The 25,782-nt window shown below is 45.4% G+C and overlaps 1 protein-coding gene across 1 annotated transcript in view; it reads right to left on the reverse strand.

Moving 5' to 3' along the window:
- The window catches only part of GRM7 (glutamate metabotropic receptor 7), a 240,943-nt gene that overhangs the window by 147,253 nt on the left and 67,908 nt on the right, over positions 1–25,782 (reverse strand). Inside the window, exon 2 of the mRNA XM_065845743.2 lies at positions 7,065–7,281. Coding sequence (XP_065701815.1) covers positions 7,065–7,281 — 217 coding nt within the window. The remainder of the gene's footprint in view (positions 1–7,064; positions 7,282–25,782) is intronic.

A 25,782-nucleotide genomic window follows, 5' to 3' on the forward strand; every position in this document is an offset into this window, starting at 1 on the left:
TAATAGATTCCATAACATTGTTATTTAGCGTAACATCGCTGAACAGCAACAGGGACAGATGCACGAATATTTGAGAAAAACAGAGAGAAAACCAGAAACTACTTGAAGTGCTTGATATAAATGTCTTGATTTCATTAGTGGTTTATACATTTATATTTGATCCAGACAACAGACTCTCAAGTAAATGAATAAAGGCCATTCCCATCAAAAATATAATCATTTACCACAGGCAAAGACAAAGGCGCAGGCTCTGCACCTGAGATACAGCCTGAACACCACGGGACAACGCTTGCTTTTCTTAGGCTGGGCTTTGGGCTGCACTTCAAAAACGTGTTTATAGAGCAATCTGTTAGAACGTAAGCTCAGCTGCTCGCTCCGAGGTGCTACAGGGGTTTCTGCCCCTTGGGTCAGGCACAGGGAGATCCAGTGAACGCTGCAAAATGCTGCTCCTTCAGCTAAATAAATACAATAGATAGTGGACAGGATGATACCTCAGCCCTTCCGCTTCCCAACGGTGACTCACTCAGAGGAACATCTGAGCAGTGTTTCTGTTCAAAGTCGGGCTCTGTCAGCTGCCGCAAAGAGGAGAAATTACAGATCATATATTCCGGGCATCGCCGGCTGACGTGTGATATCGCCCATTGCCAGCGTGCTCTGCAAAGCTCCACTAATAAACTGTATTAGTTATTTATCAACGTAGTCGGTGCAGTCTTCGCCCACCACAGTGCATCGTAGTGACGCCACCAACTTTTTCACCTTCCTTCCTCATTTTTTGGCTTCTTTTAACCTTGTGTTATGCTGTAACGTGACTGCTCGTTGTTATGAGTATTCTGAACACATTCAGTGGGGCTTTAATGGATCAAGAGGAAATAAAAAAGAGATGTTTCATTAACATCAGAATGTAAGACAAAAAAGGAAATCAGGATTTTCTACTCGGGAATAGGAACTGGTCTCCTATTTGAGAGGTACAGACAGAATAGTCTCCTCTCTCTTCTTGAAACACAGTTGTACAAAACTCCCTCGCAGCGATGATTTAACTCTCTCGTGTTATCCAGCACTAATTTGCGTTAATGTAATTCCCCGCCGACAGCAGGAGAATGAAGTTCTAGTACAAAAACGCAGACTCGGGATCAGAGTGGGCAGTGCACAGAGGAACAGGAGCCCAGGGAAACGCTGTGTGAATCACTGGGGCTGGGGGAGCAGCTCCTGCCTTTAAAAGCACATTTTATAGCGATATACAACACTGAGCATTTCACACACAGCACCAAGAGATGGTTCAGATCACCAAAAACCCCAATCGAAACATACAGATCTTCTTAGAAACACAAGTCAGGAGAGAAAACAAATATCAAGGCTCTAGGAAAAGCTGTCATATATTAACATTTAGGTGGCTGAAGAGGTTTAAAACAGTCTTTGCTACCAATAACAGACCCATATGATGTATTTTCTGTAGGAATTATTTAATTGTACGCAGCTAATTTGTAAGAAACCAATGCATTAGGAGATCATACTAATTATTGCACAGATTACGATGGCATGGAAAAAAGTGATCAATCTGATTTTGGAAGAGTGACATCTGTTAGATATGGGGCAACGTGTCTCATATAGGTGTGCACGTCTGTGTGCACGCATGGTTTTTCCTAGCAAATATAAAGCTGGGAAAAAAAACAAGATAAAAAGGAAATTCAAGCTTAAATAGGAGGATAGAAAAGAAACACTGTTCAGTATCACTGAACAAAGAAATTCTACTTGTGAGGGTGAGGGGGAGGATTCATGGTTTCAGGGCTCTCTGCCCTGACAATGAGAGGTTTTGATGTTTCTTGTGTTCCTCTGTCTCGGCTCCTGCAGCTTGTGCATCTCGGCCGTTCCACCACATGCAGATGTTCCCAGCTCCCGAACAGCTGTCTGAGCAGCGCCCGAGCATCATGGGGACAGAAGACTTAAAGAAATGAATGTTTCAAAAACGTCTTCAGCAAAAGGAGGAGAGAAGAAGATAAAGAGACTGCTGCAAGTGCTGTGCTTCCTGTGTCAAAGTGGATTAGAGTTTACTCTGCTTTTTTGTTCTGTCGAGGCGATGATAGCCTTTTAACAAATATGACACTGCAACTAAAAGTCTTCAGAGGAAACTTCAGTGCGTATAATCACATCAGCACGCTGCTACAAGAGCTTTAATCCTTTTCTTTCACGTCTTTAATACACAGAGAAAGCAGACACGCTTTTCCAGAATTTTTCTTCTCTTGTCCTTCCGAATGGTTGAGAACATCATCATCTCAACTAATCAATGCTTAGTTTGTAAATTAAGATACTGCATTACTACTCTGCCCAACACCATGGGTGTAGCGCGTGCAAACAAGCAGAACTGCGCCCAAAACCAGCCTGGCTGAGCGGAAACACGGATTTGTGGGCTGGAGTTGGACAAGGGAGCTCTGGGAAGGCAGAAGACCTATGTTTATTGATATGGTGATATCTGCTTTACATATATAAATATAAATACATATATATATAAAGAGGTGGAGGTCGCAGTCATTGGGATTGGCAGAGCCAAGCATCCCCCTTCCAACACCACACAGGCAGCACCACGGAGCGAGCGCCAACGTCTCCCCAGCAAAGCAGCCAGTGCACTCATCTGTGAAAACGGGGGATTTTCAGAGCGAAAACCACTGAATAAATGCATACTAGATCTTTCATTTATCTGTTAGGAGGCATTCAAGTGGTCTTTTGCTAACGACTTCAATATATATATATTTCTTACAGATAGCAATTAACCTTCTGGTACAGATTAATCTTTAAAAAAAAAATCAAAGACGAATTAATCTTTGAAATTTAAGTATTCGGTAGTTTCATTAATAATCTGAAATTGTCCTTTAGATTTTCCATAATTAGACCATTCCCCTTATTTATTAATCCCACAGACTGCAGAGCATGTTTCAAATCTTCATCTCCTGCCACAATGACATATTCAAACTTGCTTGAAGTACTCATAATAAAAGTCACTTTGTGAAGAGTTATTAACTCAAAGGATCAAGCAAAGTCTTTATATACTAAAGCATATTTGAAAACTAAGCAAGGATAGCGCTTTTTACTCATCCTCACAACTCCTAAGATCTTGGCTGAATCAGAAACAAGTTTGGATAAAACACTGAATTTAGGATAATTAGCTGCTACAGATTCGAGGCCAAAGATAATAAACGTGCTGGTACCTCTGGACTGAGCTGCCTTTTCTGCCAAAAAACCTTGATTATGAGATACAAAGCAATTGTCTGGGAGCTAATAATGACTGCTGATTGCCGGCGCGTCTCAAACTCTGACTAATTACCACGTTTCAGCTCCTGGAGCTGCGCTGGGTTCTCGAGGGCCGCATTGGGCAGGACCTGCCCTGACCCCCCGGCTCTGCTCGGCAAAAGGGGCCGTGAGGGCAGGACCTGCAGCAGCTCCGACACCCCCGGAGTGGGAAAGCTGCCAAACAGCCACTACAGCCACTGGTAAAGAGAATCCCAGAATCACAGGCTGGTTGGGGATGAAGGCACCTCTGCAGATCATCTGGTCCAACCCCTGCTCACGCAGGGTCACCGAGCAGATCACGCAGGGTCACCGAGCAGATCACCCAGGGTCACCGAGCAGATCACGCAGGATCCCAGGGGGTTTGAATGTCTCAGAGCAGGAGACTCCACACCCGCTCTGGGCAGCCTGGGCCAGGCTCTGGCACCTCCCAGCAAACAAGGTTCTGCTCATGTTCACATGGAGCCTCCTGTGTTTCAGTCTGTGCCCGTTGCCCCTCACCCTGGCGTTGGGCACCACTGAACAGAGTCTGCTCCATCCTCTGACACCCACCCTGAGCTATTGATCCCATTGATCACATCCCGCTCAGCTTCTCTTCTCCAGCTCAACAGCCCCAGCTCTCTCAGTCTCCTCATCACAAAGATGCTCCGGATCCCTCGGCATCTTTGTAGCCCTTGCTGGGCTCTCTCCAGTAATTCCTTGTCCTTCTTAAATGTGAGAGACAAGAACCTGAATGGGACCAAAGCCCAAACACAGAAATTACATGGACAATACTTCGTGCATAGCACAGCTCCCCCTGATGAACGTCCCGTGTTTTAGCTAAGTGGAAATGAGGCAACGCGTGCCCGACCACTTAAACCCCAATCCTGTCCCGCAGCCCATGTCCCCGCAGGGACAGCACCGGCAATCACAGCCACCCTGACCCCACAAGAATCGGGTCTTTCGACAAAGGAAAAACCTCTCGCTGCTGTTGCATTTCTCTTGCTTCTGGCAGGAGTTTTCTAATTAGCCTGAGTTCTGACCGGCACCCCAAGCACCACATTCATCTACTCGCAGGATCCTCACAAGCGAGTCCCCATCCCAGCACACATCGTCGTGCCCAATGGCAAAGATAACTACACACCTCAGTCAGGACGCATGTGTTTGGAGCCATTTAGATCTATTAAATACCTGAAGTGCGCTGATCTTTGTAATACTTCTCTATTTTGTGAAACTTTCTGTCCCTTCTGTTCCTCATTAGAGATGACACGTTCAGACATGAGGCTCTTGACCACTCCAGTGGCTTTGAATCGATGTTGAAGGGGTGACTAACTGCCCCACAGCCACGGGTCAGTAAAATTATTGCTGCTTATTGCTCTTTCCAAACCCTGGCCCTGGTTAACCGTGTCTTTTGCACACAATGTCCCTAGGGAGCCACAGCCACCAGGAAAACAACCCCAAACCAATGCACCCTCAATGCTGTCTCCCCCAGAGCACGGGCAAATATTGCAACGTGACCCCCCAAAACAGCACCTGGGAGACGGTCACAAGCAATCCCCAAAGGGACAAGGTGCCGTCTCCACGTAGGGGATCAAGGTCAGGATCTCTGTCTCCAGGCAGCACTGCTCCATTACATATCTAGACAACAGGATCTTCTGATGCTCCCCAGGGTTTTTAAAAGCCAGGGGACGTGTTGACAGGTATTAAATCCCCGCAGAAATTTGCACAGGCTTTATCTGTCTAACATAAAAAATTCAGCACAGCCCTAAGAAGAAAAAGCAGCTGCATTGAACTGGAGGCATTGCCGGGGATTGGATTATTCCTGTTCCAGACAAGACAGGCTGCATATCTGACAGAAAGTTTATGCGCTATCCCTGTTAGCATCTTAATCTTGTAGGTGTGACCTGTATCACCCTGCATGCAAAGCTGTTTTAAGCAGTTTTCTTTTGGTCTTGTGCTTTATTTTTAATGAAGGACATTGAATTACGTGTTGGCTACACGAACTGCTCCTATCATTAATTTAATTCTACAGAAAGTCTATAAAATGATACAGTATTATTCAGCTAGAGTTTGTCCTTGACATAGAGAACACATTTCTGGTATGATTTTGCAACACTGGATATTTGCAAATAAAGTCAATTTTAAATTATAATGAGCACTGGAATTTGCCACTTCCTGTGGTATTAAATCCAAACCCATTTTCTTTAATTCCACATAAATATGCATCCAAACGAACAGACGGATGTATGCAAATCTAAGTTCCTTCTGTGATACCCACACAATGCAACCATTCTGGACTCCCCTGTCTAGAGCCCCTTGTCCCACAGCCAGCTCGGTGCTGCTGCCCAGGGGCCGGCACCGCTTTGCAAAACCCGAGTGTCTGCAGGGGAAGCAGCGGATGGGAGCCCCCCAGGCTGCTCCCGAGCTCCCCTGTCCCTCCCCAGTCCCCCCTCTCCTGCACTCACCAGTCTGGATGGTGATTTATGGAATTCAGCAAGCGAATCGTGGGTTGTGTTACGCTGTTTGTATTTAACACAGCAGGGTGGGGGACCTGCGGGTTCGTTTTGGGAATACTATAGAGCTTATCCTTGTGCAATGATGATGGGGTCCTGATCGGGATCATAGAATCATTTTGGTTGGAAAAGACCTTTAAGATCAGAGTCCAAGCATCACCCCAACACTGTCAAGCCCACCTCCAAACCATTTTCCCGAGAACCTCTTCTACACATCTTCTATCATTATACCCTTCTGGAGATGGGTCTTGCGTATATCACAACAACGAATGAGAACTGCTGCTTATTTTCCCTTACCAGTACATGAATCAGCTTCAAATAATCAAACCTCCAGACCTTGGTGAGTCTGGATTACAAATCAGCTCGCCATGGGTTTATTCCTGTATCCCTTGAAGTGCCACCTCAAGTCTCCTGTGTTCTGGAGGTCTCTGGGGAAATCTACAATGATTTACCCTGAAGAACAGGTTACATGGAGAGCGGTGTGAGCACAGTGACACAGCAGTCACACCTTTGGGACAGGTCTGCTCTGTTTTGCACCTGAACAGGAAAACAGGCTGTGAAGCTGGAGATTTCTGACAGCAAAAATCACGACAGTTTGACTCGATATCAAAAACCTGACCCAGCACAAGACACAGCATCTCCTTGGGAGCATCCCTCTCTGACAATGACAATGTCCGATAGAGTTCGGCCTTAGTGGGACACCACTAAATGAAACCAGTAACGTGCAAAACGTGATGCACCCCACCCAAGGTATGATGGGCCTCACCCTGCACCACCGAGCTCGCTCCCTCTGTATCCCAGCCCCGTAATCTTTGAGCCTTCAGGAGGAAGATTATGAATTCTCTGAGCAGCCCCGGTCAGGAGACACGCGACAGCAAAGCAATACAAATCAGGCAGCGATCCGCGAGCGAACAGCAACAGCGCGACACAGTCAACGTCTGGTAACAAGCAGTCGTCACACCATTCCTAGCTGCGGAGAGATAAAAGCTCAGCATTTTAAAATCTGTCTTCTACCCCTGTCAACAAAATATAACGCTGTCCAGAGGAACAGTAGGAGCTTGATAAGGCTCAGGGTTTTCTTTTTGCTCCAGAAATGATTGAAAACCACTAAGGTTTCAAACTCCATAAGCAATTTAGGAATGAGAGGATCTAGGAGCCATCACAGAGGCGTTGCAAAGAACTGGAGCACCTTTAGAATCAAAGATATGTTCTAGAAAAATAATATAACATTTGGCACAAAATAACATTCATTACTTCTATAGCGTTTTCTGGAGGGAGGATGGCGTTGCCTACCTGCCTCTCTGGAAATTTGCATGAAGGACTCCACTCCTTTTTCTCCATAATTCCCTTCAGATGCCAAAGTGGACACATAATTCCATCCCAAAGCTTTCACAATGTCCACCATTGCTTGTGCTTGGAAGGAATCTGGAGGAACCACACGTGAGAAGAAATCATAGCGCCTGTCATCGCTCAACTCTGGTGCAGTTGAGGCATAACTGATTTGTGGGATCTGTAGAAAAAAATAATTTCCGATAAATATACATATTCATATACTCATTGCACTTCTTGCAGCAGTTGGCTAAAGCAGTTAGCTTCAGCTGAGCCTCCGTTTGTCTTCATTGCATCCATCTACATTTCTCCACCATATTCCTTTACAACGTAAAAGTCAAAGCAACAACCTTTTCGTTGACTTCAAGTTACACAAAGAATCATTAATCAATTGCAAACAACTGTATATCTGCACATTCACAATTTCTTCCTTTCAGGCAGCTTTAACCAAATACAGACACAAACCATTTTTCTCGCTGTGTCCTTTTTATTGGTGTTTTGGTGTCACTAGCGTCAGGTTATTTGGGATCCTGAATGCGACCGCGTTTCCAGCCACAGCTGTCAGCGCTGGCTGAAACCACAAGGAGCCTTCAGCAGGTTTGGGGATGAAGTTCTTAAACTTTAAGCTGCAACTCTAGATTTTGACAGAACGATACTCGTTTTTGATCCTTCCTGCTGAAGAACAATCATGAGGGCTGCTGAGCATGGACATCCCCATCCCACAAAGGCAACCCGGTCGCCATTCAGCTGTGTCCTAAACTTCTGCCTGCCCGTGACAAATCAGTTGCTGCTTTTCCAGGAGCCTGATGGTTTCTTGCTATAACACAGAGACCAGAATACTGTGCAGGGCCATTTTCTCCTTGATAACAAAGGTCCCTAAGCAGTTATCAAGCTGACAGTATGTTGATCCTCAAGCACATTATGCAATTGTGTGAGTAACAGTCTGGGACTGTTCCTTAGATTAAGGAACCTGCCATAATTCTCACTTGAGATGCCAAGGAGGGGAAAAAAAAGATTTGCAATATACACAAGCATGATCATATATAATGATTTGAGACTTCTAGACTGTGGCAAGGTCGGTATTTCACGTCTCAGTACAAGCACCTTCTGCATTCTCATATTCTGTCTCTGCACAGCATTTCTACAAATATTTATTAGCTCTCCTGCCTTCTCAGAAGAACAAACACTCTGTTTCCCCAGGCTCAACGCTGCAAAGGGCTCAGCCCTTTGCTTCCCACTGAGCTCGGCAGCAGACGAGAGCAAACGCAGCATTTCCACAGAACGCGCACCATATCCGTACGTACACTAACAACCGCTACATTACCAACGTTGACAACTACTGCAGCACAGGAAAAGCAAACCTGTACAGCAAAACTGCTGCTGAAGACCCAGCAGATGCGTGAATTCATCCAAACCATCCATAATTATTAAATACCCCAACACTTGTTGAGACACCTTCCTGTTTGTAGAGGTAATATTACGTGTTGCAGGTTGTTACTCTCACTTGCTATGAGTTATCAAACCTAAAAAGCACTTAAACATTCAGCAGGTGCTCGGGCTGTCGCTGTGGATGTCACAGAACAGAGTCCCCCATCACTTGGCACCGTCTTCCCTCCAGATGTGCTGTGTCTCTCCTGTGCCCAACCGCTGGTTTTACAGCCAGAGCGGTGATAACGAGCTGGGACGCTTTAGGTTTTTAACGCAAACCAGGAGTCCCCTGCAAAGCCTTGCAGAGCTCAGCGTGGTGCTGAGCGCTGGGACATGATTTACTTGCTCAGTGCTTTGCCCAGGGCCCAGCAAGGCTTGGGGAGCACAAAGACAAACAGATCGATTGCACCCATTTATCAGGGTTCGTTCTTTTTAACCTACCTTAGGGATGACTTTCAGCCAACGCCAACTACTGCGGTTGCACAGAAAATGGCACCCTGGCCGTCAAAAATAATTGAAATTCCTCATTTGTCTGTGCCTACAATCGCTGTTGTAATAAATGATCAGTGACATTTTAGGATTGCTCTCCTCCCATTTGTACAAAGCAGTTAACGGAGCTTGCTCAGCTGCTGATCAGCTTAGTTCATCCATTCATTGGGCGGTGTTATATTAAGTGGAACAGTTAACCAGGCTGACTGTCTGGGTGCTGTTCACCCGTTATCAATTAGACAAACATCCAGTACAAAGCATGCAGCCCCACACACAGAACCACACTGAGACAGACGAGTGCCGGCTTTTTAAAGTTATAAATAAAAGGAAGGACAAGTGTTTGCACTCCAACTTGCCAACAACTGCTTTTTCAACTCAAAAATCATAAGGAGCATATTTTGCACTTCTGCAAAAAGTGAAGTTTCTACAAACTTCACTCCATTGCTTATATTACTTAGGTGGCTTTTTGGTTTTTTAGCCTTTTTCCTCTCTCCATAAAATATTAACCACCTCTGGCTGTTTCAGTCGCTTGCAGTATAAAAAGCACATACTGGGGTTTTTTTACCACAGGATATCTAAAAGCAATATAAATTTATATGTATGAGGAGTAGAATTTTGTCTGAATACAAGGAGAAAAGTACTTAAATGGATACAACACTATCGAGTGTGTCAGAGCCTGTTACGGACGCCCACAAAAGCCGTTTTCCCTTCCCGCACAGGCGACATCCCAGATGTCCAACGCGAACATCTGTTTGCATCGGCTCCAATCTGACAGTTCAGCAGTTCTTCTTCTCTTCCTTTTCTAACACTCACAACCATTGGATGTGGACGAACCTCCCACAGACTCAGCTGGAAACTTTGCTCCTGCTTCACGCCACGTGTTCCTCTGCGTTACTGATCCGACTGAGAGGGACTTTAGTTTGAAAAACACTACGTCACGTTTGCTCATTTCAAACCTCACCGGCCTGGCACCCGCTCCTCTCCCAGATCTCGTCACAGGGCTCACACTGATCTGACCAGAATCCGAAAGTTACCATCCCACGATTCATCGAGACCCAACCCCAAGCTGGCCCAATATGACAACTCTGTGTTCCCAAAGATGATGAAGATGGTAAGGGGAGGCCACCGGAGATCAAGAACCGCAGAACAGTTCGGGTTGAAGGGCCCTTCCCAGCTCCCCCAGTGCCACCCCTGCCATGACAGGGACATCTTCACCAGCTCAGGTTGCTCAGAGCCCCGTCCAGCCTGGCCTGGGATGTCTCCAGGGATGGTTCATCCACCACCTCTCTGCCCAACCTGGGCCAGGCTCTCACCACCCTCAGGGCCAACAATCCCTTCCTCACACCCAACCTGAACCCCGCTCCAAGAAGAGAAAGGGCTATGATTTGATTACTCTCTCTGATCATGAAGTTTGACCCCTTGGTCCAGCTCTCTTGAGCACACGCTGGTGCCAGGATGACAAGGGCTGGATGCTCCAACGGGACACCAGTTTTCAAGGTGTCTAATAACCAACTCTTCTCTACACTAATCCATTTGTAAAACCACCATTTATCACCACCAAAGGTGCTGAACAATCAGCCTGTAACGAGGAGTCTCCCATTCACGCAGACACAAGATGAACGAGCAAATGTAGAATAAGCTGCAGCACAATGCCATGGATGTCTAAGCAGTAAAGACGATCTTTAATGTAGTCCTGCTGCCTAGTGTGTCCCCTAAATGTCCTCTCGGATCTATGAATCGCTGCCAGTTCTTTCTGTTTCAGTATTGGAAGCTGCTGATGTGGTTCACATCTGACAGCACTGGTTCGTGTGCCAGGCACGAACCACAAGGAAAACTGGACGTTTACCCGCTTCACCCAACTTGCACACCAAATAGATAGGTTTGCACTCCTTCCCTATAGCTTTTCCTATTTGTGTGTTTTTAAACACATCATTCTTCTTCTCTTAAGCCATATTCATTGTCTTTTTGGTCCTGCAAGGTTCGAGGTCGAGACGTCATCCTACTGCCATGGGAACAACAGTGGCTTCATGTCAAGACCACAAACCAGAGTATTTTAAATGAGTTGGGTTTTGTTACTGTTGTTCTATCGTTTTGTTCGTTTGTTTTTCATTAGCCAAATAAATATTTTGTCTCTTAACTGATTTCTTCCATTTTGGTAAAAATCTGCTGTTTGCCATCAATATCTCGCATGCAAAACTTCAGTTTAAAGCAGCAAGCTCTCTCTTCCATCACATTTTCTGTTCTGAAATATGTTTGAAACACCAAAAAGCTCTAGGGAATTACAGCCTGCTTTCCAAACGGCTGCCACATCTTGGCAGAAGCGTTGTGATCCATAAAGCGCAGGGGATGCAATCCCCCCGGCCCTTTCCCGGGCAGGCTGAGTGCGAACAGCCCCCGGTCCTGCCGAGCAGCGTCTTGCGGAGCCTTCGGCTCCATCACGGGACGCGGCTGGAGCTGCAGCTCCCTGCAGGACACTCGCTGCTGGCAGATGAGCACACGGGTCCCTGCTGGGGGAGGCAGATTCTCCTGAAGGCAATTTCTGTGTTTCCAGGACTATGGCAAACATCACGCTCGGGAGGTTTACGTGTTGTTTGCCCAGCTGATGTCCCGATTACAGTAAGAGTGAATGATTAATGGTGGGAACATTGTGTTAGTCAGTGATTAATTAATGTTAATTTCCCTTTAACATTGAACATTATTCTTCATTTATTTCATTTTCTTCTATTAATGAAGAGCTCTTTCTGGATCACGCTTGGGTGTCTTTGTTGAGAAGCAGAGCCTGTTTGTGGGCAGCTGCACCAAGGATCAACACATCTCTTTAATGGGCTCCTGAGTCACCCTTGGCAACACTGAACATCTTCCACCATCAGGTCTGGAACTGCGTATTTCACAGTAAAATGCAACTCAAACACCAACTTGTTCCAGTTCTTCATTTCAAGCTTATTTTGTAGTATCGGTTCATCCCGCATCCTCCCCCTCTCACTGCTCAGTAGACCCTTTCCAAGCAGAATGATGGAGAGTGGCGAGCTCCTCAATTACAGATGTGTGTCTCAATGGAACCAGGGCCAGGAGACAAAGCTCTGGAGCTGCAGCACCCCCGAGCGCTGGGTTTGCTGCCCACCCATCACCTGTGCCATCGCTCCCCGGCCAACAGCCCCACCAGGCAGCCGAACCATAAGATTCATTATTGCTGCTGCGCTACTTTAAATGTGATTGAGTTCGGCTCTCTTATTAAAAGATTAATAGAATGGTGCGCCTGAACCCGACCCACCAAATGACAGTAGTGAGAAAACTTCAGAAAAGGCAATTTCCCTAAGGACCATGTGCAATTAAGATAATGCATGAGTGTACCTGTTGAGATATTAATGAGCTCCCACCAGGGTAATATTAAGTTCACAGTTTGCTGCATTTTTACTTTCAACTTCCTATTAAGTTTTATTGATATGGTTTCCTGACAATGAAAAAAAATCCCTACTTTGCTGAAGCCTCTTGAACTCGTCTCATTTGGCAATACAGTGTCAGTCCACACAGATTACAACAACTGCCAAAACCCGAACTTTACAAAAAGAAGACGCCTGAAGACTCTTCACTTGGCTGCAGCACTCTTTGGTGTGTACTGACGGGTGACTAACAACCCCGAGTCGGTTTAGGTCTCAGATTTTATTCATGTAGAATTTTATCATGTCAGGATTTAATCACCAGTTAGTACAGCTACTCTTTGTTCACCATTTACATCTCAAATTGCATAACAAACAGCTTCAGCATCCTGTCAACTGCGTATAATTGTTTTCATTGCCTGGAATTAAAGTTATTTGAAGTTTCTAACTAGCTGTTTTCTCTGGGCAAAACTCCTCTACGTTTTCGTTTTGACTTTGTACCGAGCTGGAAGAATAAGATCAGGTTCTGACTCAAAGCTTGCGGAGATAATAGGGATGGATCTTCCTGCTGGTCTGCACTCGGCTGGAGGGCACTCGAGTTGGCTCTGGTTTGTGGGAGCTGCCATGGGGGGACATATGACAGATAAATCCCCACCGCTCCTTCTCCACGCCAGCCCCTCCAAATCCCAAACACCACATCAGTAGCCTTGGGGAGGTTTTTTGTGAGGTGCCAATCTAGCAGCATGTGCCCTATTTCTGTCCTGCAAGGTGCATATGACAACAAGTATTACTGCAGTTCTTGCTTTAGGGCTCTTCAAAGCCTAGGGAACAATATTTCCAACAGTCTCAGGTAATGATGAGAACAAATCCTGCTCGAGTGCTTTGATAATCCCTCCTTTTTATGTTTTATGATGAAATGTTAGTAGTAGTGCATTTCAAGCTGGTTTTATACTCAAGAATCAAATGTTGACAATGAGAAAATGAGGCAAACCAATTAAAAGTTTTCATGTAAATCAATTTTAAGGGCAATAGAAAGTATTTCGGTAGGGCTCTGTCACAGTCTGTAAGGTGTTTACATATGGCAAACCCGTTGCGGTTCGCAAATGTTACGCTGCAGGAACAAGTTCTGAGCGGTGAACAAGAGCAGCACAGCTAAAGGAAGGCGTTTGTATAACAGAAAGATTTCAACCCCATTAATCTATTCACAGTTCACCTCAGTTTCTCTCAACTCTGTTTACCAATTGCTAAAGCTACCAGTGTTCAAATGAAGTCCTGTTTGCTCCCATCACCACCTCTCTTGGGTTCTCCCACACGAATTCCTAATGATGCATCAACACAATCACCTACAAGAGAATCAGAGAGATATTTCCAAAGGTACAGAAATACAAACCTAAACAGCATCAAATACGGTTGAGAGGCTGAGCCTGGAGGAGGAGATGCACATTTAATAAAATGGAAATATCTTCAAGAGCAACAAAAGAAACGCTAAGAAAATAACCCAAATAAATGATTCCTCTACAGGAATTTTGCCCATGTCCACGTTGGCCCACTGCTCCATCCCACACTGCTGGTCCCACACTATGGCTTCAGCTTTATGTGACTTAATCTCCACTTGACCTTATAGACCACAAGGACTATTGAGATGTCAATCAAACTGAATAAATCCCACTTTCCAAAGCGTTTCAAAGGAGAGATTTTCAAAGCACTCAGCATCTGCAGCCAAGGACCTGCATCAGGGCCCCCAGACCTCAAGTACCTTCTTTTTTAACACGGGAGTTTTCAAGCGGGATGGCAAAATTCCATACCTATGGAGAACTACGGGTGTTCTTGACAAATCACCAATGAAAACTGGACGAGGTCGCTGCTGAGTGGACCTCTCGGTACCAGATAATTCCAGAGCGTCAGTCCAGGAGAATAAAGCAGTGTCGGGGGGCAGCGGGCTGACAAAACACAGGGAACTCCCGGGAGGGGACACCTGTGATCCCATTTCATTTCACCGAATTGCCTGGCTGTGCAGCACAGGCTTCAGTTTCAACTCGGAGTGAATAAACACGAGAAGCTCCACGCAGGTGGTTGGGTGGCAATGAAGAGGGAAGGTCAGTCCTATGAAGGGAGCGACTGTAATTGCACAGGGCAGTAACAGACATGATGCTCTGCGCCTCCGACCTGCCGGCTTTCTAAAATCCACAGCTCCTCGATTACCAATAAATATTATAACAGATACAATCCATTTCTGAAACCAACAGCTCCAAGGCTATGTTGGTTTTCTCAAACACAAAGTATACCTGCCACTGGCTTTCTAATTGAACGCATTTGTTGGGGTTACTTTTAATTCATTTCAAACTTGAAAAGAGCATATGAAAGAGCCCGTCTCCAGGCGTATAAAGCAACCATAATTATCATAGCACTAATGTGGAAAGACATCCTGAATAATACTGGCCACCTGGAAGTGTTCTCCATATCTACAAGACCTCTCCTGCTTCCTTTTCTAGAATAAGAAAGTACTCGTATGAGTTACTCCGGAAAAAATTACTGTAGCAATTAAGGGAGCAATAATTACAGCAATTAGTACTGTCCACATGGCTCATGGGAGCACTTTACTCGCTCAGACAGAAAGCAGGAAGAAAAAAATTATAAACACGTAGTAAAATGAGAGGTGTCCATAAACATACAAAACGTGCTGTATTTCACCTTGCTGGGCTGCGCCCAACGTGGCTGCACCAGTGACAACGACGAGCTCGCAGCACAGCCCGGGCTTCAGAGCTGCAAACCAGGACGTGATCTCTGAGCTCTTTAAAAGCTGAAAGGTCCTCAGATGGAGGACTTGAAACCAGCAGCCACAATGTTAATGAAAATTACTCCTAGCATGAAAATTAGCATCTTATCTCCTTATAAGGTTGTGAATTATACTGTCCTAATAAATCAGGACACAGCACCTGTCTCACCAAGTTATAAATTTGGGATTAAGAATCGTGCGTTTAAAGTTTCATCGTTAATGCTTTAATTTGTCTAATCTGTGCATTAGGGTGCTCGGGCACACAAGGCCAAGATCTACAAATCCTTCCCAGTCACTTTGCACTGAACCTCCAGGCTCCCTTCTCGTCCTGCACAGGTATACATGACATTTTGCCTTCCCCAGCACAAGGCTGTCCTGTCCCATCCCGTGTGCCCATCCCGGCTCCTCCGCACCGCCACACAACAGGAAAAACTCCCGAATCAATAAACTGCTACTCCTTTTAGAGAAACAAAAATTCATTCCATGCTTTCCTATTGCCCGTGAGGAAGAGGTACAAGAGCCAAGTGGGTCATATGAAGCGTGGGTGGCAGTTCCAGGGTTTGTCCCCAAGGCCAAGCCACCCACATGGGCAACATCCAGAACATGGAGCCAGCATGGATCTGCTGCAAACAGAGGATCGTGCAAGGGCAAGAAGCAGCAGCACAGATTTAACCTACTTTGCTGAACGTTGGGGGATTTACAGCTCCAGAAGTGCCTTTATTTTGCAGTTAACAGTCTAATAACCTTCTCCACGGGCAAAGAGCGTTCTTTCTAAACAAGGTCCTTTGAGCAGGGTCTGTGAGCCAACTCAAAACGTTCCTGCGACTTAAAAATAATTCGTTGAAACCTTTGGCCCAAGCTGTGCCAGCAAGCGCAGGTCCCACGGCTCCGCTGGGACACAAATGGAAGAGCCGAGCAGGGCTCCAGCCCCACCAATGCACTTCAGAAATAGGTGAGGCCCACGTGGAATTCGACCTCTTTTCAGCTCTTTCACTTCGTGTCTTTAGAGAATTACTTAAAGAAAAGTCTCAGTCTATGCTGTAGCTTGGACACAAGAGCTTCATACATATTGAAGGCTGATCCTTTAAGACACAGAAGATATCTTCCTGATGTATGAAAGGGCAGCGCGTTCTTTCGCATTCCTTGGCTGACATGTTCCAGAACACCCGCAACGACATCAAAAATAGGCTCTTATTGTTCGCAGGTATCATTTACGTTTCCAAGACCAACTGTTATCACCCAAATCATTCATTTTTCCACTAAGTTGTCAAACCTTGGCACTTGCTTTGTATCAAAACATTCCTTAAAAAAACTGCAAAAAATGACCAGCAACCAGTATTGGAATTTGCACTGAAATGCAAGAAAACCTTTTAGATACACGTTTGTGTGCACAAATTCCAAACACATCCAGGTCTAGGGAACCTCTCACAGCTCCCATCCGCTAACAGAAATATTTATCTGCTGCACCAGAGATCATCGATAATAAAGACAGAGGAACACGTGCAGTTACGAAACTTCGGGACTTCACGTTTTAAAGTGAAAGATTTAACTCGTTAAGAATTTTCACTGCCTTGCTGATAAACTATAACGCGCTGAAGCTCTACTGGTTTGCAGATGTTGTGGATGAGATACGACCATCACAGCACATTTATATGTACTAGTACATATTCATTGATTTCTACAGTATTAACTAGAATATTCCTCCTAGGATACATCAGTAAAAATATCGGCGGTGATTGCCCATCCATTGCAATGCAAGATTGCACAGCTCTTCATATTTTAACGCCAGCCCTGGTAGAATGGAAGCTTGAGAGCAGCATTAAAATAATAGATGGCACTCTGCTCTAGGTAATTTGAAATCTTAACAAAGCATCAACGGATCTTGTCTATTATGAGCTAATACTTCAAGCCAATTTTTAGCTGAACTCACAGAAGGTGATGGGAGCGCGGGGACCCTCCAACCTTCCTAATGGCTGCACTTTTGCAATCATACGCTACAACAAAGCTGCTTATGCAGCAGTCGGCTTTGCAACCTCACGCTGTGATTTAAATTCAGCCTACAAATAACATCTATGGATCTTCTGTCACACTTCCATCCCATGACACACCACAATGCCCAAAACATAATTACAAAATATTGTACGAAAGAGAGAGAATGAACAAGTTTAAAAGAGGCGGGTGCTGTATTCTCAGAGTTCGTGCTAAGACTGAATCGACTTTCGGGTTGTTTACTCCTAGCCTAACAAAAACTAAGTGATGTTTCCAGCAGATAAACCAGGCAATGGTATTTCAAAGGGATGAAACCAAGGTCTGTCCATTAAATGCTACAGATAACGTGTTGACTGAGACGTCAGCCAGTGTGACCAGAGTAGTGATGCATTATCTATACCCCAAGTATAGATACCTAAGCATAAATAGGCTTGCAGTGATTGGAGCTCACATCCAAATACGGTCTCACAAATTCTAATTATTTTGAAAATAAATCAGAACCAGACGATAAACACAGCAAAGCTGCCTTTATGTTTTATTTATGTGTACACAGTGCTCCATTCAGCGCAAACATATAATTGAACCTTATATTGTCTGTGCATATTTTAAAAGGTTTTTAATCTGCAAGTATAAATCTCATTGATTTTGAAAGTAGCGCGATAAAGACAACAACAGTGAGGACTTATCCAGCAGCCAGGCTGGAATATGGAAAACTCAATGGCACAACATAGTTTTCTGGAAGAAAAACGCAAGCACAGACACACACAAACCCACTTTAGCGGAAACAAACGCAGGGTGGTACAACGTGAAACAATCAGCCTTCAGAGCTTCGTTATCAGACTAAATGAAAGCTGTCGAGTTAGTACGCGAGCATATCTCATAATAATCGCATTTCTAGACGAGTGTCTGTGTTTATGTTGTGGAAAATAAGGCTGCGATTTGGATATTTATTCCTAAATTTTCAATACAGCCAAGCGCCTTATAGTCAAGGGGAATGAAGCCTATAGCCTACCTGTCCTTACACAGTAACACATCTACAATCATCAATGCAAATTTATCCATATGAAACACATATTTACCGTTTCATTGCAAAGTTAAACTTTTGGCAAAGAGCTGAATATCACGATGAGCAAAACGGAATTTCTGTGAACGACTTCCAGCGATCAGATATTGCAAAATCAAGAATCCAAACTCATAAAAACGTCTCCAAGGGGTCTTCATGTTAGCGGGGAGCCTGGTGAGGGAGGAGCGCCCGGGGATCAGCTGCATCACTAGCACTAAAACCTTGTTTTAAACCGGGGATACAGAGCTCAGCTCCTTCCTTATTGCCCTCCACCTAATATTAAAAGTATTTTTGCATTTTAAACCACGTCAAACAATACAGAAAACTATGTTTTTAACGTGTTCACACACTGGTTGTCTGAAGGGTTTGTTTAAGCTGAAGTTATGTTGGTTTGTACTGGCACATTATTAACAGGATGAGGCAAGAGAAAATCCGCGGGTTAAAAAGGGTATGTGTGAGCTCCTATTTGCACCTTTTGCTTCAGCTCTGGCCATTCACACCTACACGCTTCAACAGGCTTTCTTGCACTTTTTCTTCTGTCCTGGCAAAGTTTCTCTCTGTACTGATCACAGGTACAACCATGGCCAAGTGACTATACAACTACAAAACTCACCCACATTTTCGAGCAAAGCAATTTACCAACACATCAGCCAGTGCGAAAGGGAACAGCATCGCTTCCAAAAGCCTTCCCAGCACTGGCAAGTAGCATAAATTATGCAAATGTCTAATAATCAGTGGCAGCAATGAGGATACACAGAGCAGATCATCCCACATCTGCATCTACAGCCTTAGTTCTCCTTCCTGTCAGAAACTGATGGCCACTGCTGCTAGAGACCAGTTATGACCTCAATGAACTCAAGGATAACATTTAACTTGTTCTTTTTGTTTTTCCACTGACACCAATTGCCTTCTTTTACATTATGAAATACAAAAGAGCATTTCAGAGCATCTAAGATGCACCGAGTTCCAGTGGCAGCCAGTGCACACAGCACAGAAACGTTTCCTACACTGAGTGAAAGATCCCACGAGTGGGGAAGAACACAACCGTGTGTTTCTATCTCATAGCCCTTACAAATATTGTGGTAAACAGGAAATTCCTATATCCCGTTTTAGTGAAGATCTGATACAAACATTCTCAATTTCAGCTTGTTCAGACGACTTCAGCAGTGCCCAAGCAGTCGTCCTGGATACCAGAGCCTCTATAACAAAATCCTTGATATATTATTTGTATCTCTCTATGAAAAGTTATCAAGATCTCCATTAAAAGTTATCACCTGCTGTAGCAACGGCAACTCTACCAGAGGAAAAATCTTGCTGTTAACACACAGCAAGAGAAATTTAATATAAAAAGGTTTCATGTAGACAAATGAGCTACATAAACTACAGCCAGGACTAACCTTGAACTACAAATTGGATGAGAATGAGACAAGTGTGATGCTGGTCCTCAGACCTTCCAGTGGAATGACACGTTTATTTCAGAGCTCTGCAACGTAATCAGGTGAAAGATGCTGGTTCCGAGCAAGTTGCACTTGTTTTCAGCTTTCACAGCTTTAGGGTTTTACAGACAGTGGGCTGTGGATGGAGTGAGCTGGGACTGGTGGGACTGGCGGATGGGGAGCAGAGAAGATGCTGGTCCCAGCAGCCCCAGGAAGCTCTGACTCGATCCCACCTCCCTCCCGGTTCATCCCGCTGTTCTGTGACTTGAAAAGTGGAGACAGGAACATCATGGCCCCTGGAAAGCTCCAGCCTTTGACAGCTGAAGTCACCGCAGCCAGGCTGGGGCCCTTCCCAAAGATCTTCTCCTGGAGAGCTGCGGCATCCAGCTGTCCCGGGCAGGAGATTGGATGCGATCACAAGGACCGCAATCCTTTCCTTGGGGATCTGTCATCTCTGGGCACCCATCAACACATCCCCACCGGGTTCTCCTCCACCCTCGGCCCCATGGAGCTGCTCACGGCACAGGACCGTTCACTGGGTCCTTTTCCATGAACTCATCTCCAAACCCCCCTGGACACGCTGGGTCCCACCCCAGCAGCTCCGTGGCCTTTCCTCCCCAGCACAGAGCGAGACATTGACCTTCGCTGTTCATTTCACGTTTTCTTTACCCAAAAATAAACATTAACATGAGTAAAAAGGCCTGTGGTGTCCTCTGAGCACAAGAAACCCAACAAGGTCCTTCAGGACACAGACTTGAGGCATAAAGGAGAGTGAAGAACTGCAGCAAGGAGAGATGGAAGTGGGAATGGATTATAATAATGGGAGAAATCTGCATTTGACATTTCTTCGACTACATATACAAGAATTATAGGACATAATGAAGCTTCAGTGAATATCTATACCTTTTATTTCCTTATATTTCATCTCTGGCCTTTTACAAAGGGCATCATCACCATGTAATTCTACGTATATATAAATATTTATGTATTATTACAGGAAAAAAACAAGGCAATCACACTTTTACCTTCACTGGTTTTCTTCACCTCAACATTAAGCTTGCCAGCTAAATAATTACATTTCTTCTTATCTAACTTGTGGGAAAACAAATTTAATAACAGAAATACAGCTAGAAAGACAAATACTTAGGGGAGAATAATTTTCAGCCTTAAACTTCACAAGCTCGATAGATTATTCCGGACACTGGATAATTACTCGGCACATCTTTATCACAAAAGTGCCCGGACATTCTAATTAATCCAAATTGCTTTCTAAGGGCCATGTTATTAGACACATGCAGAAGGAACCAGACATAGGAATGTATTGTATATATTTTGTTAAGGTCCCTACCAGCTCTGTTGCTCAGCATCCCCACATTGTCCCGCTCCCCGCCGGGCGGGAGGTGCCGATGCCACCGACGCCGTGGTCCCCAACCCACGGAGACACCAAAACCCCCCGGTCACCAGGACCAGCAGCTCAGGGCAGCAGCAATCACAGAGTCACATTAATAGAACATTTGGGGTTCGAAGCCTCCTGCAACTCGAGCAGCTCCTTGCAGCCCCCGCGCTGCAGTTTTACTGTCGTAACCCAACAAAATTCCGTTCTTCGATGACCTTTATTTCATTTCCTTGCACTTTTTGCCATATGAAATTACAAATTTCTAGCTCTTGTTTCCCCCCCACAGGTGAAAATAATTTTGCAGTATTCTGCAGTATTTCACGATATTCTCGCACTGCAGCTCCCCCCAGGGCTCCCTCCTGCGGGTTTGCTGGCGCTCCGGCCGCATCTCAAGAAGATGCCCTGGCTACTGGGGTGACTGGGGGCGCACTGGGAGACGGAGCAGCTGTGACCCCATTCCTCACCCCTCGCACAGCAACACGTCGCAGCCAGGAACGGATCCCTCAACGCAAACTGGTAAACTGAGTCACTTAAAGGGTTACACAAAGCCGCAGAAATCTCTTATGTTCCTCATGCGATTATTTTTATCACCATCTGTCCTCTTTAATAACCTTGTTAAGTATGATTTTCCTTGAACTAAATACAAACTTTCAATTACTTCAAGCTTCTCTTTAAAGGAATTCAATACATAAAATTCAGGGCAGCCATTTACCTTTGTCCCCAAAGCAGTTTTAGGCGTTCCTATAAAATCACACCAACGACAAACATTTGTGGGTGCATGGACCAACAAAATGGTCCGGAAGATTTCCCATCCTTCAAGAAAATGCTTATCCATGTCTATGATGAAATTGAAGTAAAATGCACTAATAGTTGCTTTCAATGTGTACAACCACCCCTCCTAGTCCTCATCTGCCTCTCTTACCATTGCTGAACCGGCCAGCATTTGTCAGTAACATCATTTTCAGTCATTGAGAACCCACCACAATTCTCTACCAAGTGTCCGAGTTGATGTAAATTGCTGTCAGCATTCAATACACGAGATATTACACACAGTCATTAATCAAAGAAAATGCCCGTGCAAGGTGCACACGTGAAATAAATCAGGTCTAGTTTGCTTTCTCTCCTCATGGCAGAATAGTTACAATAGACTGGATCTGTTCGACACCACCATGGTTGCACATAGCTGGGCTTGTTTATGCTTTGAAATTAAAGAACAAGTGCAAATAAAGCCCCTTTTGCCAAGATACCAGTTTCAAAACCAACCTGACAGTTTTCTCCTTGCAGTTCCTTTAGCAGGAAAGGCACAGGTGCTCTGGAAACACGAGTGGTACCTGGAAGACCCACATGTTAAACCTGGAACGCCTGTTTCTTCAGCAAATTGGCAGCATGGGCTCCCTCTGGAAGGGGATGGGCTCTTGGCTGGTCCATTGCTGAGCCTAAAGTTGGGTTTAGGCTCTCAGAGATCAAACAAATGGGCTCCCCAGGCAGCCTTGTGTTTTGATAACCTCCCTCTCCACGTTCATTGCTCTTTCAGTTGTGGGGATTTTGCTGGGAGCTGCGTCTGGAAGTTTTGCATAAGATTTTGTAGCTGACGCATGCACAGGGCAAGCGGCTCCGTGAAGATGAAAGAGATCGCTCTGACCCCAAAAAGCTCAGAAGATAAAAGCACTGAACCCATTTCGGGAAAGCACTAAATATTTCAAGATCTCTGCTCCACGTAACAGGCTGCAAATGCTGGAAAGTCCTTCTGCTCATCATTGCTGAGGGTTTGATCCCGCAAGGTGCTAATGCACCCAGCCAACGGAGCAGAGAACCCCGTCCACTTTCAGGAACCACGTTAAACAAATGAACTATGGGGGCAGAGCAGAGGAAAAGCTGCCGGTAAGAAAGAAGGATGTGATACTATATATTTTTCCCTTTTATGAAATCAAAATTGTACATAGAAAATTGCCATTGGCTCCAATGGAGCTCTACAACATCGCACAGCTTGAAGATCTGATGCCCAAAATTAACGCTGCAGCAAATGGCACTCTGCAAATAATTGCACATCTGTATTTATCATATTAAAATGAGCATCATGACTTTGGAGATCACCTCATGTTTATGCATGTGCTCTGCAGTTTATACCCTAAATCACTGTATTTTTTCCCTTCTCATTTAATAGCTACTTCTAAAAGAAAGCTTATGCAAAATGTCGGGTGTCAGATCATTTTGAACGTGAGAATATAACAGGTCTTCATTAGCTGTCGCCAGAACAAATTAAGCGGTGCTGGAAGGGCCGTAGGAAGAAGAGCTGGTTGGATGGTGGTGATGGGACGTGATGCTCCCCACCAGCCCTGGCCAGCAGGGCCATGCTCAGCGCGCCCTCCCCAGCAGAATCGGGCCAAGCTCCATGCCCCGTGCTACAGAGCCCAAAGCCATCCTGGGGCTCGAGCAAAGAACAGATCAGCCCTTTCAGCCCCAGTTCCACAGAATGAGGAGAGGGGGGAGAAGGAGAGAGGAGGGGGAAAGGGCTCTTTACTCTCCACTTGAAAATATTTTGAATGGAAAAAGCATCTACACGAATGCTAAATATCAGTGTTCGCTGTGTGAGTTTTCCCACAAAGAAGCAAACCGGGACTGCCTTATTTCTGTGTGATAAGTCATAATAAAACATGAATGACAAATAAAAATCCAGATATTATTTCAAAGGCTCGGCGTATGGCTGCGTTCCTTTGTTGCACCTCCTGCTTCGACTCCCTGGCACAACAGCATTTTTATCAGGATGCTGGCAGCTTTTTGAACGCCGCCTCGTTACACTTGCAAGTGTCTATCAGATTCCTGGATGTCAGCTTTTGAAACGAGCACAGGGGTTTTATTTCCTCCTTCTTCATTACTTACTTTTCAATTCCCTTCCCTCCAGTTATTTATTCCTCTGGAGGGTAAAAGAACAGCGCAAAGGAACAAGCCCCTTGTGCATACTTCATCAAGATCTGCAGACTTGCAGCTAATTACTGCAGTCACAGTTATCAGCCTTACAAGTGGTTCAAAGGGCTCGGGGCGGCGTTTGGCGGGGGGGGGGGGGGGGGCGGGCAGGTAGAGCCAGCCCCAAGGATCACGGAGCCGCCGCACGGCGCTGTGCGCTCGGGTGCTGGAGAACGGTGCTGGAGAACGCTGCGTTCCGCTGGCACGAGCAGCCAACGGGAAAATTAGCATTGTAAAATGGCAACCTCATTTAGATAAGCGCCATGTGAATCCATCTAATTTGTATACAGAGCCATTATAAGGTCACAACTGAGTAACTCAAGCCTTTTTTTTCTTATTATTATTTTTTTAATTTTAATTTTTCCCCACCCCTCCTAAACACCAGTGCTCCGGGAGCATCCTGAGGTAGCCACGCATTGCTGCCAGCTCCCTGGCAGGCACTAAATGGCAGGAACATGATTGTTAATGGCTGGGGAATGACAGCTGTCAGTCAAGGAGGGGGGACGGGACCCCCCCTGCGCTTCAGTGATCCCCAAAACTCCCCTTGGCATCGCTCACCCAGCTGCTGCTCAGAGTTGATGTGGCTTTCTGGAGCTGCTGGGGCAGCCGCTCTCCGCTAATACAGGATTTGCTTACTACTGAGATGCTCCCGTTATTACAGATTTGAGCCCAGCTCTCCTTAGCTGGCCCAGGGGGCCACACCAAACCCTCGGCTCTGGTTTGCAGCCAGAGGGTCCCCCCTGCACTGGTCCCAGTGCCCTCCGCTTACTGGGGCTGCTGGGCGAGCAACTGGCACTCGCTGTACTTGGAAATACAGGCACAGAGCTGCTGGATTTGCAGGCTTTGTTTTCCTGAGGACTTTTGCATAGCCAGAAATGCCAGAATATTTTAACATCCATACTGACAGCTTGGAAACCACCGTGTTTAATAACAGAAAGCTGAAGGGAAACCGGATAAACAGAAATCCTTTCCACTCGCACACTGTCCCGGTCCATTTGCGGTATTCCAGACATGCAGGAGATCTGTATCTATCTAGGTGCTTGCACTGATTCCATCACCATGGTATCCGAGCAGCTCACAAGTCTTTAAAAATAGAACTAATAGCATTTTCTACTTATTTCTTCCTTTCAAGCTTTCAAGAGGAATGCTTGATTCCTTTATGGCTTTATTTTATTTATTCATTTGTTTGCGAAAAGAGGTTGAGTGAAGCGCATAGCTTCAATTTCACGTCAAAAACAAACAAGAAGAGGAATTGTCTGGGTAGCGGGAGGAGTTGTGGTGCCTGTGGGTGCTTGTCCGTCTGTCCAGCACAGCCCTACTGTGCCTGACCCGCCTGGGATGGGAGAGACAGACAAGTGGCACCGTGTAATTAAGAGCAATCCTATGCAGAGCTCAAATTAATCAGTGCAGAAATCCAGGCTGAAGGAAACGGTCACCACAACCACGGTGCTTGTGGTTTTTAATCGCCTGCAAACTCGGGGCATCACCCGGCACAGTGCACCCGGTACGGGCGAGAGCTTTCCTGCCGCTCCGAACCACGCGGCTATGGCAAAGTCACTTAACACCCCAAAGCAAGGTCCCTGGCACAGCCCAGGATATCACCGAAGAGACAAATGGTCTTTACATCACTTTCTTCCCCTGCTACCTTCTATCGTTTCCCAGGTTGGAGAAACAGATTGGGGTATTACCTGTGTTTGCTCTTTTACCATCCCTCTCAACTGTTTATTTTTCAAATAAGATAACAAGACCCTTGTGGATGTCTTG

Source organism: Patagioenas fasciata, chromosome 10, assembly GCF_037038585.1.
Source record: "Patagioenas fasciata isolate bPatFas1 chromosome 10, bPatFas1.hap1, whole genome shotgun sequence".
Classification (NCBI taxonomy): Eukaryota; Metazoa; Chordata; class Aves; order Columbiformes; family Columbidae; genus Patagioenas; species Patagioenas fasciata.